Source organism: Aethalodelphis obliquidens, unplaced genomic scaffold, assembly GCF_003676395.1.
Source record: "Aethalodelphis obliquidens isolate GAN/ISIS:26980383/991018 unplaced genomic scaffold, ASM367639v1 scaffold55, whole genome shotgun sequence".
Taxonomy (NCBI): domain Eukaryota; kingdom Metazoa; phylum Chordata; class Mammalia; order Artiodactyla; family Delphinidae; genus Aethalodelphis; species Aethalodelphis obliquidens.
This window is the reverse complement of record NW_020837999.1, coordinates 13,092,421-13,110,445: the sequence shown is the minus strand read 5'-3', so window position 1 is coordinate 13,110,445 and position 18,025 is coordinate 13,092,421. Positions and strand designations below refer to the sequence as shown.

The following is an 18,025-nucleotide window of genomic DNA, read 5'->3' as shown; positions in this document are numbered from 1 at the left end:
TGTAATCCTACCCAATTTAAACTTTACAGTCATTTTTCTCAAGACAGACTATCTAGTTTTTTTTTTTACTTTGGTAACCATGAAATACAGTACACTTCTCTTTAAAAAACATGGGGAAATCATAGGGCTTAAAAATTCGTAAAATAATTAGACCAGGGTCTTGTCCAGGAAAATCTACCATTAAAGATAAAGAAATCTTAGAACATTATGACTAGTTACAAAGAAAGAAATCTTAGAACATTATGACTAGTTACAAAAAAAGATATTTACAACGGAAAACGCCTCATATTTACTCTGAGAAGCAGCAAAGTAAAATTCATGATGAAGCTACCGCTGATTTCGACATTTTTATTTACTAGGTCGTCGGTTTCCAGTTTACTGTTAGGTTTTAAAAGATGTTCCTAAGCGAAAGGAAAGGGAGAATGCCTAATCCATAGGTCGGGGGGTCGGCTATTTCTTACGATCCGGTGAGCGGCGAGCGAGACGCGTGAAACAAGGGTAGGGGCGGGAATTAGCGACTTAATGAAACTCCCAGCTAGCGAGGAAGCTAGCCGGGTGTTAGACACAAATAGAGCAGAACAGATTTGGGGCTAATTAAAACCACCACAGGACACTCCCCCTTGCGTTAGCGGGGCCGGGTCTCCAGCATTCGCAGAGCTGGGGGCGGGGACTAGTTCGGATTCAAATTTAAAGCGGGATGCCCGCGCGTGGCCCAGCAGGTGCCTCCAGCCCTGCTCCCCGCGGAAGGCGTTTCCGCCCCTACCTGCCCACAGGGCCGGAAATTACCTAGAGGGGAACGGCCCCTCCTTTGTTGTCAGTGTTTCAACAGCACGGAAAGCCTTAAAAAGTGCGCAGCGTAGAAGACGCGCGCTGGTTCGCCCACCGATACTCCACGCTTCTCCACCCTCTTGGCCGCTGTGTCCCCTGCGCTTCTTTTAGAATGCCACTGGGGGAAACCGGAGTAAAACTGGGAGGGGAGTGAGGCGGTAGGAGTAGGGATGATAGTAACAAGGCACAAGTGCTCCCTGTACTACCCTTCACAGATTACGCAACGGGAGGCAGCCAAGGGGAAGTAGCGCATGCGCGGACTGCTTTTCAGGCGCGCGGAGAAAGTCGCGCATGTGTAGAGCCCAGAAGGAAAAAAGAAGCGAAGGGGTGACTGGCAGGTTGAGGGCGCTTTAGCTACTGAAGAACCACAGCGGCCAGGGGGCGCGTGCGCAGAGCGTCCGAAGGGGTGGGGCTCTTCCAAGGGGACGGCCTCGCGCGCCCCCTGGCGCGCGCCCGGGGAGAGGAGGGAGCGGGAGGGGGCGGAGAGGAGGGAGGAGGCATGGAGGGCGGGAGGGGGGAGGGGAGCCGGAGCGAGGGAGGGTTTATCGACCGGGCGATTTTGGTTAAAATATTCAAAATGGCGGACGGAGGAGCAGCGAGTCAAGATGAGAGTTCAGCCGCGGCGGCAGCAGCAGCAGGTAATCATTACAGCATTTTACATATTCATATTCATACTCAACCCCGGCTCCCGCTGCCCCCCCCCCGCGACTTAGCATAATTTATTAGTACTCAGGATTATTATAATTAACGGCGGGGAGATGGGGGGCCGGGGAGCACGGAACCCCCGCCGGGCGCCGAACGGAGGGGGAAAGAGGCTCGGAGAGGCCAGGCGGAGGGGGAAGACAAGGGGCAAAGGGGGCTGCGATCCACCGCGCTCCTCCTGCCCCAGCCCACCCCGCTGCCGGCTCGCCCGCCCGCCGGCACCGGCCCTCCTTCTCAGCCGGCCGCCGCCGCCGCCTCCTCGCCGCCGAGCCCGAACCCGAGCGGGTCCGCGGCGGGGCCGCGGGGCCGGGGCAGAGGGAGAGGACAATAAAGGCATTTTACATATTCATAGCTGCTGGGGCGGCGGGGCGCGGCGGGGCGCGGGCGGGCGACCCGGGCCGGGCGGGCGCGGGTTGGGGGGGGCGTGGAGGGGGAATGGAGGTGGCGGCGAGCACAATGCCGGGGAGGCGGCGGGGCCGGAGCGGACCCCGGCGGCCGGACAGCCGCACGCGTCCTCCCCCCGGGAGCGGGCCGGGGCGGGGGGGCGCTTCCCACCGCGGGGGGCGGCCCGGAGGGCGGCCGGGGGTGCGCCCGTGGAGAGCGCTCCGCCGGCGCCCGAGCCCCGCCGCCGCCGCACCGGGGTCCGAGCGGGGCTGAGCCCGGGGGTCACGGACTCGGGCACCTCGGCCGCGCCCCACTTATCTCCAGTGTAGCGGCCTGACCCGAGCCAGGCCTGCGCTGTAGGTGGGTAGGGGTGAGCGGTCGCGGGCGCTGCGAGGTGGCCTCGGGGCGGAGGGGGTGGGGAGCCCGCGCAGGGGTCCGCTTCTCCCCCTTGGGGGCGGACTGGGTTGAAAGCGGCCCTTGGGGAAAGTTGCTCTCCGAGGGGCAGGTCCTGCCGGGCCGCCCCATGTGCTCCGGGCCAGCGGTAAGGGGTCTCAGTGGGTGCTGGTAAAGCCCCCTGTCCCCGGGCGGCCGTGGATTCCCGAGGGAGTTGGGCTGAAGGTGCTTGGCGCGGTCTGATCTCTGTCTCCCCCTGCCCCTTCCCGCCCCCCCTCCGCCTCTGCGCTTGACCCGGACCGACGGGGCCCGGGGCCCTCGAGGGCCTCTCGCTCCCAGGCCCCAGAAGCGCCCGCAGGCCTTCCAGGAACTCGGATGTAAAGCGCTGCTCTCCTGCCCCTGCCCCAGAGCCGGCTGGGCTGACAAGTTGATAATATTCTTGGTTTCCCCTCTCCGGCTGGGAGTTGGGTAGGGGCGGGGATCCCCCCTCCCTGGTTCTGTACTCCTGTTTTCTTGCTGGGTGCTGGGTCCTCTCGATTCTCTGGTTAGCTGAACCTCTCTCATTTGAATAATGTCTAATTCGGGGAGGTTTATATTATTGAAATGGCCGCCTGGCTTTCCCCGCCTCTCATGTTTAGTAATTCAGACCTTTAATAACAGCCACTCACAGCCCAACGCCGTGTTTATATTTTACATTCGCCCCATGTGCTTTTGTGGTTCGATATGATTCTTTTTTTTTTTTCCTTGGCAATCCACAGGGCTCTGAGATCAAACCCAGGCTGTGCTGGGAAGAGAAGGGGGAGAGCTAGGCCTTGGCTCCTCTAGCAGTGGCCTAGGCCTCATGTTCTCTGCCGCTTGATTTATTTACTAATAACCAAAATGACTCTCGCCCCCCCACCAACTTCCACACACATACCCCTACTCCGCGGGCAAAACAAACCCTCTTGGGGCCTTAGCAGCGTTCAGACAGCTCCGAGCTAATAAGCATCAGCTCTGTCGTGTTTTGTTTTCTCTTAAAAAGACTTTCTTAGAGTTTGCTGTAATATTGGGCCTAAGAAAAAAAAATCCATGACTTCTCATTTTCAGAGGCGAATGAAACCTATTTTGGTTTAATACAAATAAATCACTTTGTTTTGGGGCTAGTTCACCCCTGCCCCTTGGCTCCTACCCCCAAGTTAAACACTTTCAGGCTTTGTAAAGGTCTGCAGGATTTGTAGAAACCAGTAGTTTTTTCTAGGAGTTGTAGAATAGGTAGGTATTTTAGAAATTCCAATTAACAGCACTTTAAAAATTCCTCAGTGCTGCCTTCCCTTTTCAGCCTCTTCATTCTAATTTAAAATGGGCTGATATTAATTTTGTGCTATCACTGTCATAGACTTGCTTATTTTAATTGTAGCACTCCTGAAAACAGAAATGGGGTTATGGTTTTTTTTGAGTGTTTGTGGCATGGTTAAATGAGTGAAAATAGAAGAATAAACACAGGCACTGTGTCTACCCTGATCTTGGAACTTACTCCCCTCCCAGCACACCGACCCCTCGTTCTTTAAGTTGCCAGGATTGATTTTATGTTTTATGTAGACTTAGGACATTTGGTCTGTGAAAGGCAGGTAAACTTTTGCTATTTAAAGAAATAGTAATTTTGATTTGGTGGCTTTCCCTCGGTAAAGTTTTCTTTCTTTTTAATTTTGTATAGTTCTAATGTGTTTTTATTAAAAACATGGAGTTGCTTCTCATTGGTGGATTTTTAACCCCGGCTAGTAAAGTATCAGAGAAGTGTTGTTTAACACCAATGTGTTTAATCTTTGAAATTATATTAAGGCACTTGATAGTCGTTTGCGAGATACATATTTTGTGAGACATTAATCTTCAGTTTAATTGACAACAAAATTCTAGATTTAATGGGCTAAAAGCAAGCCAATTTCAAATAACCAGTTCTTACTATTCTTTTACCTCCAGTATGCTGGCCCTGAATGCAGCAGGAAAAAAAAAATCTGTAGCTTTCCTGAGAATGTTCAGGTGAATAACTGCTTCAGAGACCTGAAGCATGAGGTTGGATAGACCAAAAAACAGTAATATGATTTCATGCCTTCAATAGCATATGTGTTTGCACCCGATTCCCAAGATGTGGTCAAACTGATGATGTCATTGAACAGAGGACAAGGTGCAGCTAATTTGATTTATTGTCCCGAGGTGAAGTGTAGCAGTGAAACCTTCTCATAGGAAAACCATTTATCTCAGGACAGTTTCCTTTATAGCTGCAATTTAACCACTACCAAGGCTGTAGATATTTTATCCAAGATGATAAAATGTACGTTGCCTTTACAAACAAAATTTTTTTCTTCAGTTTTTGTGATACAGGAAAGGATGACTACTGTTAACTGGCCTTATATTTTGGTTGGCTTTCCATGCTATTGTAAAAATTCATTTCCTCAAATTCTCATTTGGAGACTATGGTTTTAAATAAGTATAATCACAGAAGTGATCCATGAGCATGCTTTAGATAGGTTCTTTATAATCCCCCAAACTCCGGTAAGAAGCTGTGTTTCTTGATTTAATCAGAGCATAGCCTGGGATAAAGGAGAGATCATATTGGCCTCAGTAGCTATTTCAATGAGTAAAGTGAACTTGATGAGGATGAGGGCTGTATATTCTGTTACGTTGAAATTATAGTGTTTAAGATAAGGTAGAATACTTACAGTAAAGCATGTGCTTTGCAAACAGATTTTTAAAAAAATAATTCAGAATTCTTTTTGGATTGTCTTAATTTAGTCTAGACAAGTTGTGCATTTTATTTTGATTGATTAGTGATTTTTAAAATTGTTCCACTGTGAGATAGTGATTCCACATATGATTTTTGACCTATTATATTTTCCTGTCAGACATTTTCCATCATATTTTTAACTAGTTTATCTTAAAGTGATGATTAAAATGTCCTGGGAATGTGGTAGAATTGCTGTGACTTATTCCTAACTCTAACTTGTGAGCCAAGCTTGATAGAGTATTTTAGGTTACTTTTGAGCCTTCATAAGTTTATAACCTGCCTGTCTCCTTTTGTATCTGTCAGGTGGCTTCCCACGAGTTTTCAGAAAACCCATTGTTACTTCCTTCTTAACTTGCCCCATCTAGTAATTATAATGGTACTTATGAATTTAGGTCTTGAAAATTTATGTGACAGCTGACCAAATATTTTTAATTTCTAAAAGGACCGTTTTTCCAAGCCATTACTGTTCAAGTAATTTTCAACCTCGGCCCCAAACTAATTTCTAATTCCTTTCATTTTGTCATTGTCAAAAATCCCAGTAGTCAAGGAAAAAACAAATAGCGACTATTATTCAGGTTTAAATGGTGTCGTATTCTGCCATATTTTAAATTCACTATTCTCTGCTTTGATAGGCAGTATAAAGAAGAAGGAATAAAATGTGTTTCATTGCTGCATAGGTTGAAGTAATTGTTAATCTGTTATTCATCTGGTCAGTGGATTTTGGAATAAGTTTAGGACTCAATGTTGAATTGCTCTTATAAAGCCACCAAAGATGTTTAAAGGAGCCTTGAATATCTTAAGCAGGTGGTTCTAAAATGACAGAACTGGAAATCTGAATGTTGCCTTTCATAAGTATTTGCCATTAAAAATGAAACATTTAAAATTTCTTGAATCTGTATTGCTTGATCTTGAGTTTAGGTGTGTGGGTTTGTGTGTTTAAGTTGTGTTTTTAAAATTGGTCTCTCACTTTCATGAATGTCTGTTCCTTTGTACTAGGAGGACTATAATATACGTAGTAGTGATTGCCTTAATGTTATCAGTTATTTTTGTTTTGTTTTTAATGTTGAAAGCCCACAGCTTTAGTCTTCTTTCAAGCACTATTAAAATTAATTTTCTTTTAAAATACTGGTGTATGACTGTCATTAATTTGCTTTTATACAGGTGTTGGTTCAGTTACAGTTTTTGTGATTAGTAAAGACTTACTATGAAGCCTAATTTTAAGCAGGAATGTGTTTTCCTAATGGAAATGATTGTATTTAGAACTATTTAAATAATTATTGTTTGCAGAACAAGTCACAGACAAAACATGTCTCTTTTTGGCCACCCATGTTCTTGTTTCTTTTGCCTCCTTTAATGTTAAATGCCTGAGCAAACATGTTTATTACTTATTTCTCAAGGAAATCTAATATTAGATATTAGAGTGTGGATTTGATTGTTATACATCTGCCTTATTTGAGTTTCTGTATCCCTCCTAAATGAATCCTTTCGTCCTTTTCCTCTTTATAAGGGAACTCTTTGGGCCAGAATTTTGCTTAATTCTTATCCTGATTGTGTTGCTTAAAAATATCTTTTTGAGTGAAATCAGGGTTGAAAGAGGTAATAGTTATGGTTCACAGATTACTTATCCATCTTCTTTTGCTGAATGTTTTTGCACATTGTTGACATTTTGTAAATAAAGATAGTTGAATAACTTAATAGATTTATATTTCTTCTTAGGAATAAATTGGTTTTGTTTTGTACTGAAATATTTCTGACTATGTTCTAAACTGGCAGTGAGCCCTTATAAACTCTTTCAGCGGTAATAGCAATGGAAATAAAAATAGCATGAGTGGAGCCAGTGCTTGACTTACTGATGCATGTACAGTATATTTAGAATTTGGAATATGAGAATTGTCTTGAGTTTCAGAACCTCTGATGTGAAGAAGCTCTGTTTATAGAGTTCTGTGTTTTTACCGCAGGATATTAATTTATTGAGCATTGATAAGATATTTGTACTCAGTGACTGATAAAACGCCTTTGTTTTTGTTTATTTCCCCAGTTAAGCAAATACTCAAGTTTTCAGTGTTGCCTAGATTTTGCAGATAGGCCTAGCAATGAGCAAAAGAAAAATCAGCAAGCCTCTAGATTTATCAGATTCTTTTTAAAAGTACTATCCAGGAAACTAGATATTCATCCAGAAGGGGATACATAATATTAATTTTTAAAATGACAACGTGAAGCACCAAACTTAGCTCAGTGTGAATGTTGGTAGTAGATTTACTCAGCCTGTGATATTGAAAGTCCTTGCAAGTACAGTTTAATTTGTCACATGATTTATTTCATAATTCTCTGTGTAACTTTATTGGTTTTTTATGTTGGAGTCATACATAGCTCTAGTATATAAAGTTAAATCATTAAGTTGGTAAAGTAATAAAAATTATGGGTAGGCCTTTTTTTCTTTGGACTGGTGAGCTTTCTCATTGCAACAGAAGGTATAAACAGGAATGGCTAGGAAGTGAACATTTTGTTGTGTATGTTAAACAGCTCAATTGTTTTTGGGACTTCCCTAGCCATCCAGTGGTTGAGACTCTGAGCTTCCAAGGCAGGGAGCGAGGGTTTGATCCCTGGTTAGGGAACTAAGATCCCACATGCCAAAAAATAAAACAAAACAGCTCAGTTGTTTTTAACACGTGGTCATCTCCTCCAGAAACGGAGTTGTACTGACTAGCTTTCCAATCTGCAGAGTGAATATATTTTTTAGAGAAAAGTGACTTAGCTATTTTCTTGTTTTAGTATACTTATTTTAATAGTCTGCTTAGTGAAAAAATGCTTTTTTTTTTTTTTGCTGATTCATACTGCAGTAGGCAAGTATATTTTAATCAACCTTTTAAAAATAATTATTTAAACATTTCTTAGCTTGCAAAAAAATATCTGCTGCTTTGTACGTGGTCCCTATGCCAGTTGTCTTTGGGGCTAACAAGGGAATATAAGACTTTGCTGTGGAAGACTGCTGTGGCATTTACTTAGCAGGGAAAAATTTTAAAGCAATGTATATACAGTTGGCCCTCCACATTGGTGAGTTTGGTATCCGTGAATTCAACCAACTGCAGATCGAAAATATTGGAAAGAAATATTCCAGAAAGCTCCAAAAAGCAAAGCTTGAATTTGTTGTACCTGGCAACTATTTACTTAGCATTTACATTGTATTCAGTATTATAACTAATCTAGAGATGATTTAAAGTATGTAAGAGGATAGGCATAAGTTATATGCAAATATAACATCCTCTTATATAAGGAACTTGAGCATCCCTGGGTTTTGGTATCCTTGAAGATTCTGGAACCAATCACCTGTGGTTACCAAGGGATAATTGTAATTACATATTAAAATTTATAATAGATAATAATGATCAGAGTAGAAATCAAAGTGTGTCCAAGTGTGTAGGAACCAAAGCATCCTAGAACTGTTGTAGCTGGAAGGTAATTTAGATACAATCTATCCTAAAACCTTTACAGATGAGGAGGCATTATTCTCAGGCGGTTTAGTGACTTGCCCACAGTCTCTTCACTATTGAGTAATGGACCAGAACACAAGACTTTCTAGTCTCCTCCTCCCCATGCCCCCATCTCTCCCTCTACCACATTGCTGCTAGTCAGAGCAGACTTTTAGTAGAAGGTGAGATTTTTAAGCTGAATTTAAACGGGTGAAAAGAATTTAGAGGAATGGGAAGACATTGCCAGGGAGGTTGTGTTCAAGATTGTGCTGTATACGTAAAAAATGAGGTATTCTATGTGCAGGGAGGCCATTGGAGGTTTTTGAAGTAAGGAATCCTATGACAAAAGCGGTCAGTGTTCTAGGATTAATATGGTGGTGTGCAAGTTGATTTGAAATAGGAAGGGAGACATTGGATCCATGGAAACCAGTATATAAAAATTAAGGTATGTGGTTTGTTGACTAATTGCTTTAAGCTATAGAGATACAAACATAATAAGACAATTACCGGACCTGAAGAGGCTTTCACTCTAACAATGATGTAATGAAAATAGATAATCCATAGTAAGGATGTTGAGAATATTGTCCAGTTACATCACACAGAATAAGGACCTTTGGGAGAAATTCTTGCCTAGTCTTTACAGTAAGAACTCTCTTATTTCTGACCAATGGTTTTGTTTTTAGTCTTCTGGACACTGAACTAATTGACTTTATTTCCTTTTCAAATCAAACTACAGTGTTTAGACCAAATTATTAATCTGAAAGTTTAGATAGGCAATTATGGTATCCATAATTTTTCTTAGCCTCATTCCCAGTTCCATTTTAGGTCCTTAATGTTTTGTTTTGCATTTGTTTTATTGCTTCCATCTTTAAACTCCTGTTATTTTGTCTTTTATGTGGGCTATGTTATATCCTTTCTGGAGCAAGGCAGGTATAAATACAATGAAATTACTGTAACCATGACATAATGATACTGTGTGTATTTTTATAGTCCCTTGAAATTTATAGCAGCACTCTCATTTTCATTAACTCATTTGCTCCTTTCAGGAAATATTATTATGCCCATTTTATTTTTGAGTAAAATGAAGCCCAGATTAAGTGACTTTCCCAAGGTTATGTGCTTAATGAGCACAGAATGTGTTTGGGGAATAGCAAGACTTCTAGGTTAGCTATTACTGAGGCTGCATATTGGAGAGTGGTGGAAGGCAGGTTGGGACTCTGTTCTGGAGAGCTCTGAATGCTGTGGGTTGGTGATGCAGGAGTTTGGATTTCATTTGCTTGGCAGTAAGGAATCACTGAAGTTTTTTGCTCTGGACCAAGGAGCCATAATCAAAGTCCTTAAAGTGTTTAGCAGCTAATTAGAGTCAAAGAGGATAGCAGGGTTTTGAGCTTAGATTATCAAAAGCAGTGCCATGAACAGAAGTAGGGGAGTTGGAAGACGGAACCGTTTGGGGGAATAGGCGATAAATTCAATTGTAGACCTGTCATTTGAGACATGATTGGGTGGCTCTTATGAGGTTGCAAGTTTATTGTGAAAATCAAGAAAGTTTTACTGAATTAAATGTGTGATAAACATACAAATAATAGGATTGAGATTTATGCTCATGCCACTTTGAGTGTGGACTGAGCATTGAGTCTGAACATTGTAAATTCTAGGCATCTCATTTTGGCTTTGACACTGGCTTCAATAGTTGTTTCAACAATAAGATGGTGATAATACCATTGTCACAGGGATGCTGTGGGGAATAACAAATTGATAGCAGAAGCATTTTTAAAGTACTGTAATAGTTTTTCTTACAAGAGCACAAGAGTAAAATCAGCAATTTTATTACTTGTGCTGCTGTAGAGAGGGAGAAGCTTTAGCTTTTAAATTGATTCTGTGGGACACCATACTGCAGGTTGTACATTTCCATGTGCAGCCAGCACCTGGGGAGAGGGAGGTACACCCCAATACTCTTGAAAACTACACAATGGAGGTATTGCATTGTGGCAAACATAAACTTGTCCTTGATTTCAGGGCATTCTCTTATCTCACACCCATCCCTGCCTATGCATTCTTATCTTTTACTACTTCCTTAAATAGCATGACTCAACAATTCCACCAGGAAGTCCCCTTATAGGCCCACCACAAACAGTTTCTTTTATCAGGTTTTAAGTTTTTTAAAAATCGCCGTAAAACTTTGTGTTGAAGAGCTGTTCTGGGAGGGTGGCTATATTTATTCTGAAGCGTGGGCTTTCCTCTCCTCTCCCACTTCACAGTTCTGTCATATGACCTGAAAGTAAGCCCACTGTTTTGGTCAGTCTGGTGTTTGGGATGCTCTGTGAGAACCTTTGCTCACAGGCTCACACTGTTCCCTCCCTTGGAATGTCGTGGTATGTGGTGTGGTATAGTGAAAGTGGCACTTGGAGTTGGGAGACCTGGGTTCCCCCAGGTGACTGGGACAAAGTACTTCACCACTGATTTTTTTCTTCTTCTTCTTCTTTTACATTTGTAAATACGAGAGTTTTCAAACAAAAGGTCATTGGAGTTCTTTTCAAAATGAATTTTAGGCAGAAGCTTAATGTTAAAAGGTAAGAGTGGAGCTGTTCTGATTGAGATGGGCACAGGGGCAGTGAAAGCATCCTCCCTCTACTCTCCACAGTGGCCCTTAAGACCCTTCCACAGGATCCTTAGGACTCCTGCTGGGTGCACTGTTTGAAAACAGTTATCCTTATTTATCATACGGGACCTATCTGTCCTTTAGTCTATCTCCACAAATAGCTGATCTCTCAAGCCTGTGCTTCTGTCCTACTTTGTCTGAATTTAGCACTTAATTTGTGTTCATTTAGCTAATTCAGCACTTCATTATACACAGTCTTATTTTTTTCTCTAATTGAGTTATATAAGTAAATCTTGTCTCCTCCTAAGAACCTTGAGAGCAGGAACACACTGCCAGGAACAGAGCAGACATTTAGCAAATGATGCTTGATTGATTAAATTAGGGGTTCTCAATCTTTGCTGGGATAAAACTTGTCCATGGAACTTTTTCAGCATGCAGAGGCCCAGACCTTACCACCTGAGTTTCTAATAAAAGTAGAGGTCTGGTCATCCATAGTTTTAAAAAGTTTGTAAAAAATGATTCAGTAGCATTGAATGATTGCTTGTTGCATTTCAAAATTATTGCTTACAGTATCTTCAACTTCTCAATGCACCATAAAGGCTCCACAGTGGAAAGACAAACAGAGAACTAGGAAACTTGGATCCTTATTCTGTTTGTAGCATTATCTAGCTTTATGATGTTGAACAAATCACTTGACTTTTCTGGCCCATAGGATTCTAAATTGACAAATTATGTTTTATTTTCATACTTTGTTTTTCTTTTTAAGCTGTGGCGTTCTTCAAAACATGTTTTTGGGTGAAAACCAGTAAACACAACAGATACTTTGAGTAGCTTGGCTTCCATCTGAATACCATTTTAATAGACGTATTAAGAATACAGAACATGATAGGCTTGATCCTAACTCAGCAGCAGAGCTAAAACATATGGGGAGTCTGAAATGGTAGTATTTAGATTTTAAACTTGAAACATCTTACTAGAATGTGAATGAGCAAGAACAGTAAGCTAATCAGGAACTGTAATATGTGAGCATGAACTGGATTGTAATTAACCAACCTGACTGGTCCTTCTGCATTCATTTAATTCAATAAATATAGAGCTTTCTTCTATTCCTTGCCATGCACCCAGCACTGGAGAAAGAGTAGTGAATAAGACAGATACTCTCTGTCCTCTCAAAGCTTACAGCATTTGGGCAAGTCATACATTAAATAACACTGTTCACAGTTAATTGAGTAAAATATGGGAGATTCAGAATATTCTGAATAAGATAGGGACATAAGCGTAAGATAGGGACACCTAATCTGGACAAAAGGATTTAGGATGGGCTTCTGAGGAAGCACTGTTTACACTGAGACATGAAGGGTGACTGAAAGTTAACAGTTCAAGTCTGGGAGTAGGAAGTGCAGTTGAAAATGTTGCAAAGGGAGCAACATATACATAATTCTTGAAACAGTGAAAATGCGGCACTTTCAAGGAACTGAAGTTCGGCCTGGCTGGTCCAGGAAGAGTAAGATTTAGCTGTAGAGCTGAATATGATTTCTGAATTATGAGGCTATTTTCATGATCTTTGTCCTTTTTTAGTGGCCAAATACACAGGCAAAATTTGTGGAAGAGATTCCATAACTTCTAACAAGTGTATTAATTTCTAGTGATAACAGTAATAAATAATGTTTACCACGTCTTTGTGCCAGTTACTAAGCTTTACATGCGTTTTCATATTAATCTTCACAATGACCCCATGAAGTGTGTACAGGTGTCATCCTCTTCATCATTCAGGTGAGAAAACTATACAGTGTAAAGAGGCTAAGTGGTACACCTAGGTCTCTGACCTATTTGGTATAGCTGTATGCAATTAAGAGCATTACTATGCTCTTAACCATTAACTTCTGCTTCCAGTCAAGTTGAATGATGAACTATTTAGCAACTATTTCTGAGTTTATCCTTAGTGCTCTTATGCAGTTCCCAGTTCCATATTGTGTGGTCTAGAATCAGTGGTGCACTCATCTCCATCTTGCAGTTTGGGGAGATGGACAATTGATTAGCAGATTTAATATTAACCTAGCTTTCAAGCATACCCAGTTGTTGATTATAAAAATATTTTGAAGCTGTTTGTATATAGATTGCTGATTCTGGTAATCCATAAATCCTGAACATTTTGGAATTATATTTTAAACTGAAGCTACTTGCCGATGTTAACATCCAGATAATTTTCATTTGGGGCATCATTTATTTTTGTTGTTGTTGGCTAGATAGGAAATTAGGACGTGTGTAAAATATTTTAATGTTTCTCAAATGAGTTGTGACTTAAAATTGATACGCTGGCAAGTACTGGGGATTTGTTTACTACTCCCCTTCCCCCCACCAAGCTGTAATTAAGCCAGCTTTCAGTTGAAGAAACATGACAGTTGATTATTGTTTCTGATAAGTTAGTCCTTTAATGGTATTGGTATTCCCTATCATATACACCCTGCTTAATCCTTCCCTATATCACCCTGTTTATTGTTACAGTGTTTGTGTCTGAAACATTTTTCTTTACACCACGGTGCAGAGGTACTTCCCTCTGAGTGCTTCTTCATGCAGTCAGCCAAGAAGTCTGTTTTGGCCGACTGTAATATATATTAACTCATATGCCAATCACAGTTAGGAAGGAATTGGTGAAAATCCTCTGATGTTATGAGAGACATTGTAAACATCACAGAAGCCTGAGAAGACAAGTTAACAATTTTATGAGTATTTCTGGAAGAAATCATGGTGTGATTTCAGAGGATTAGACTGTAGTGTCAGAGCCATTGCCAGTTCCATGATGCTGGAATCACATCTTAATAGTTCCATCCTGCTATAAGACCCAGTATGGTGCTGATTCAGTGATTGAACCCCTTTCCTGGAATGCTCCTGTGGGTGTGCAGACCCATGTACCCTAATTAGATGCACAGTGCATCCACATCCATGCTCATACCCCAGGTGTGCCTGCCCCTCTCATGTATGTGTACATAATTTAAAAAGGAGAGATTTCCCTGGTGGTGCAGTGGTTTAGAATCCCCCTGCCAATGCAGGGGACAGGGGTTTGAGCCCTGGCCCAGGAAAATCCCACCTGCCATGGGACAGCTAAGCCCGTGCACCAGAACTCCGTGCTCTGGAGCCCACGAACCACAACTACTGAGCCCATGCACCACAACTACTGAAGCCCGTACGCCGAGAGCCCATGCTCTGCAGCAAGAGAAGCCACTGCAATGAAGCCTGCGCACTGCAACGAAGAGTAGCCCCCGCTCACCGCAACTAGAGAAAGCCCGCGTGCAGCAACGAAGACCCAACACAGCCATAAATAAATTGATTAAAAAAAAAAAAGGAGTCAGTGTACATCCTACTTTTTTTTTTTTTTTTAAAAACATGGTTCCCTATTCTTTAAGATTTACCCAGGTAAATAAACAGTCCTTTTTATTTGCTAGGTACAACCTCTGGGTAATTTCAAGGCTAATCTTTTTTTTTTTTTTTTTTTTTAAGATCTTTTAACTTTATTTAGTTGAGTGACTTCTAGTGGCATAAATAACAAGCGATAGCATGATCGTTGAATTATTACTCACAGTGGCTGTAGCTGATCAAGGTTGAGTCGTCTTAGGTTAGTCAAAGAGGCCCAGTGAAGTCACTGGAGGGGCAGTTTTCACCTTATCTTATAAAACTGGAAAATATTGACATGTCTGCAGGTTTCAGTTCTTCAAAAACTAACCTAACCTGCCTTTTTACCTAATAATTTTTCACAAATATCCTTCCACACCTTACCTTATCCTTTTTAATGGTTACACATTATTTTATTGTATTGATGGACCAACCTATTTACTTGTTCTTTTTTGGTGTATGTTAGATTTTTTCCATAGTTGTAGATACAGAGTTATGTTTTGTTTTTTTAAAGATAAATCATTAGGAATAGAATTGTAGCATAAAAAAATTACACACTTAAAAATTTTGTACATGTCAGATTGCCCTTGAGAGAGGTACCATTCTATATTTTTACCTATACTACATATTTTATGTATAATATTTAATAGTATCAATTTCCCTGCAGTGTCTCTTTTAAATTTTTGATATGTTGATAGATGAAACATTGTTTTAATTTTCATAGTTTTGCTCTAAGTCGAACATCTTATTACATTTTTTTCTGTATATTTTTCAAATGTAATGTAAAACTGATTTACTTGTTTTTTATATTATAGGAAATTTTATTATGCATTATCGCTTTTTTTTAAACATCTTTATTGGAGTATAATTGCTTTACAGTGGTGTGTTAGTTTCTGCTTTATAACAAAGTGAATCAGCTATACATATACATATATCCCCATATCTCCTCCCTCTTGCATCTCCCTCCCTCCCACCGTCCCTATCCCACCCCTCTAGGTGGTCACAAAGCACCGAGCTGATCTCCCTGTGCTATGCGGCTGCTTCCCACTAGCTATCTATTTTACATTTGGTAGTGTATATATGTCCATTCCACTCTCTCACTTCGTCCCAGCTTACCCTTCCCCCTCCCCGTGTCCTCAAGTCCATTCTCTACATCTGCGTCTTTATTCCTGTCCTGCCCCTAGGTTCTCCATAACCTTTTTTTTTTAAGATTCCATATATATGTATTAGCATACGATATTTGTTTTTCTCTTTCTGACTTACTTCATTCACTCTGTATGACAGTCTCTTAAGTCCATCTACCTCACTACAAATAACTCAGTTTCGTTTCTTTTTATGGCTAATATTCCATTGTATATGTGTGCCACATATTCTTTATCCATTCACCTGTCGATGGACACTTAGGTTGCTTCCATGTCCTGGCTATTGTAATTAGAGCTGCAGTGAACATTGTGGTAATGACTCTTTTTGAATTATGGTTTTCTCAGGATATATGCCCTGAGAAAGTAGTGGGATTGCTGGGTTGTATGGTAGTTCGATTTTTAGTTTTTTTAAGGAACCTCCATACGGTTCTCCATAGTGGCTGTATCAATATACATTCCCACCAACAGTGCAGGAGGGTTCCCTTTTCTCCACACCCTCTCCAGCATCTGTTGTTTGTAGATTTTTTGATGATGGCCATTCTGACTGGTGTGAGGTGATACCTCATTGTAGTTTTGATTTGCATTTCTCTAATGATTAATGATAAAACAGTGATTTCTCTCACTTGTTGTATTACACTAGTTCTGGCCCTTTCATGAAAATGTATAACTTCTTAAATATTCTCTTTCCATGAGTAGCCCCCCCGCAATTAATTCCCATACCTCTTTTGAATAGCAGTTTAGGGACGAGAATATAGCTGGGGTCTACCCTGGGAACACTTAAACATTCCCTCAGCCTCCACCATGTCCTCCAAACATGCACAGTCTGAGTTAGATACCTCTCTGTTTCTGTAGATCCTATTCTGGCATCTAAGTTACTACTTTTAGTTATGGGTTAACTTGTTTCTCTTTTTTATAATAGCTTAATCTCTGTGCCTCAGGGACTACATTTCATCCCTGATATTTAACACATGCTTGCTATGTATTTGATACTCAACAAATATTTATTGAATGATGTTTTTGATTCTCAGATTTTTTTCTAGCAATATACCTTTAATAGCAGAGGAGAATGAACTTGTATCCTGAGAGAACCTGGGAAAAACTGTGGTGGCCCATATAATTTAAAACTATTAGCTATGAATTCTTTATTCTTTTTTGTTATATATTGGTGATTGTTTTATATATCAAATATTTAAAATTATTCAGCTTTTCAGTAAAATTTACTTTCCAGGAAGACAAGCATGTTTATCCTATGGCTTCAAGTACTCTACCAGAGATCCTTGGCAAATCAGTCTCCTGATAGGGGAAGCACATATGAAGTGAAAAGAGCATCAACTCTGGAAGCAGACAGACTTGGGTTTGAATGCTGGCTTTGCCGCCTACTGGCTGTGGGCCACTGGGCTAGTTATTTAGCCTCTTTGTAGTACTTTACAGAATAATCTATTTCATTTAACAAGTTTATTCATAGTAGATATTTATTGAATGCCTACAATTTGCAAGGCATTGTGCTGTTTGTCAAGTTTGTGATTGTAACAGTCATACTGCTTGCCTTCATGGAGCATCCAGCGTGCCAAAGTTCCCTTCCATGTGACAATTAGCATTTACCCTCCTTCCCCTGGATCTGTTGCTGATTTCCCATCCACTTATCAGTGCTTCAGCAACAACCAGATCTTACTTATCTGGAACCAGCTGGTTTGCAGACTAACCATAGTTTATAAGAAATAGTGCATTTTTGAAAGAATGAGAAATGATCAGCAAAAACATCTACATATATTCTGTGTGATCTCTCATTGACCCCTGCCTGGTGCTAGGTGTATGTACCCCCTTGATAGTCAGATGCTTTGCTGGCAGCTGTCTATTAGCTCTTCATTCATAGAGAGGGAATAGTTGCAGGTCATCTGTGGTGCTGTGGTCCTGGAGAGCAGAGCTATGCCTTGCCTTTGCACAAAAATGTTTCTTTTAACAGAAGGGAATTTTTTACTCTGCCTGCTCTTAAGATATTTTAATTTTTAATCAGATATTTGGGAGGACAGGGGTGAAGAAGGAATGGAAAGATAATGCAGATTGGGAAGTCTAGGAATTTATTCACTACCTACGAACGTGGAACTGACAGGACTTAAAATCATTTCAGTGCTAGATTGAACTGGGGTCTAACCTCCCAGCAAGCTTGGAGTTTTCTGGGGTTTGAGGAACAGGGTATTTGAGGAAGCTGACAATGAGGAGGAAGGTAATTTAACTTCTGAGTGGAGATGGCTCAACAATGTTATGTGTGAGCCCCAGTTGACATACAGCAGTGACATCATTGTAGAGTCCCTTGGTTGCTAGGAAAGATGACAGTGACCTTGAAGGAAAGAGGCTC

The 18,025-nt window shown here is 41.2% G+C and overlaps 1 protein-coding gene across 2 annotated transcripts in view; it reads left to right on the top strand.

The window, feature by feature from the left end:
- Positions 1-1,403: 1,403 nt before the first annotated feature.
- Positions 1,404-18,025, top strand: part of POU2F1 (POU class 2 homeobox 1) — a 186,590-nt gene continuing 169,968 nt past the window's right edge. Inside the window, exon 1 of one of the 2 annotated variants that reach the window (XM_027086424.1) lies at positions 1,404-1,466. In XM_027086424.1, coding sequence (XP_026942225.1) covers positions 1,406-1,466 — 61 coding nt within the window. In that variant the 5' untranslated portion in view covers positions 1,404-1,405. The remainder of the gene's footprint in view (positions 1,467-18,025) is intronic. The other variant, XM_027086422.1, reaches the window with a different exon arrangement.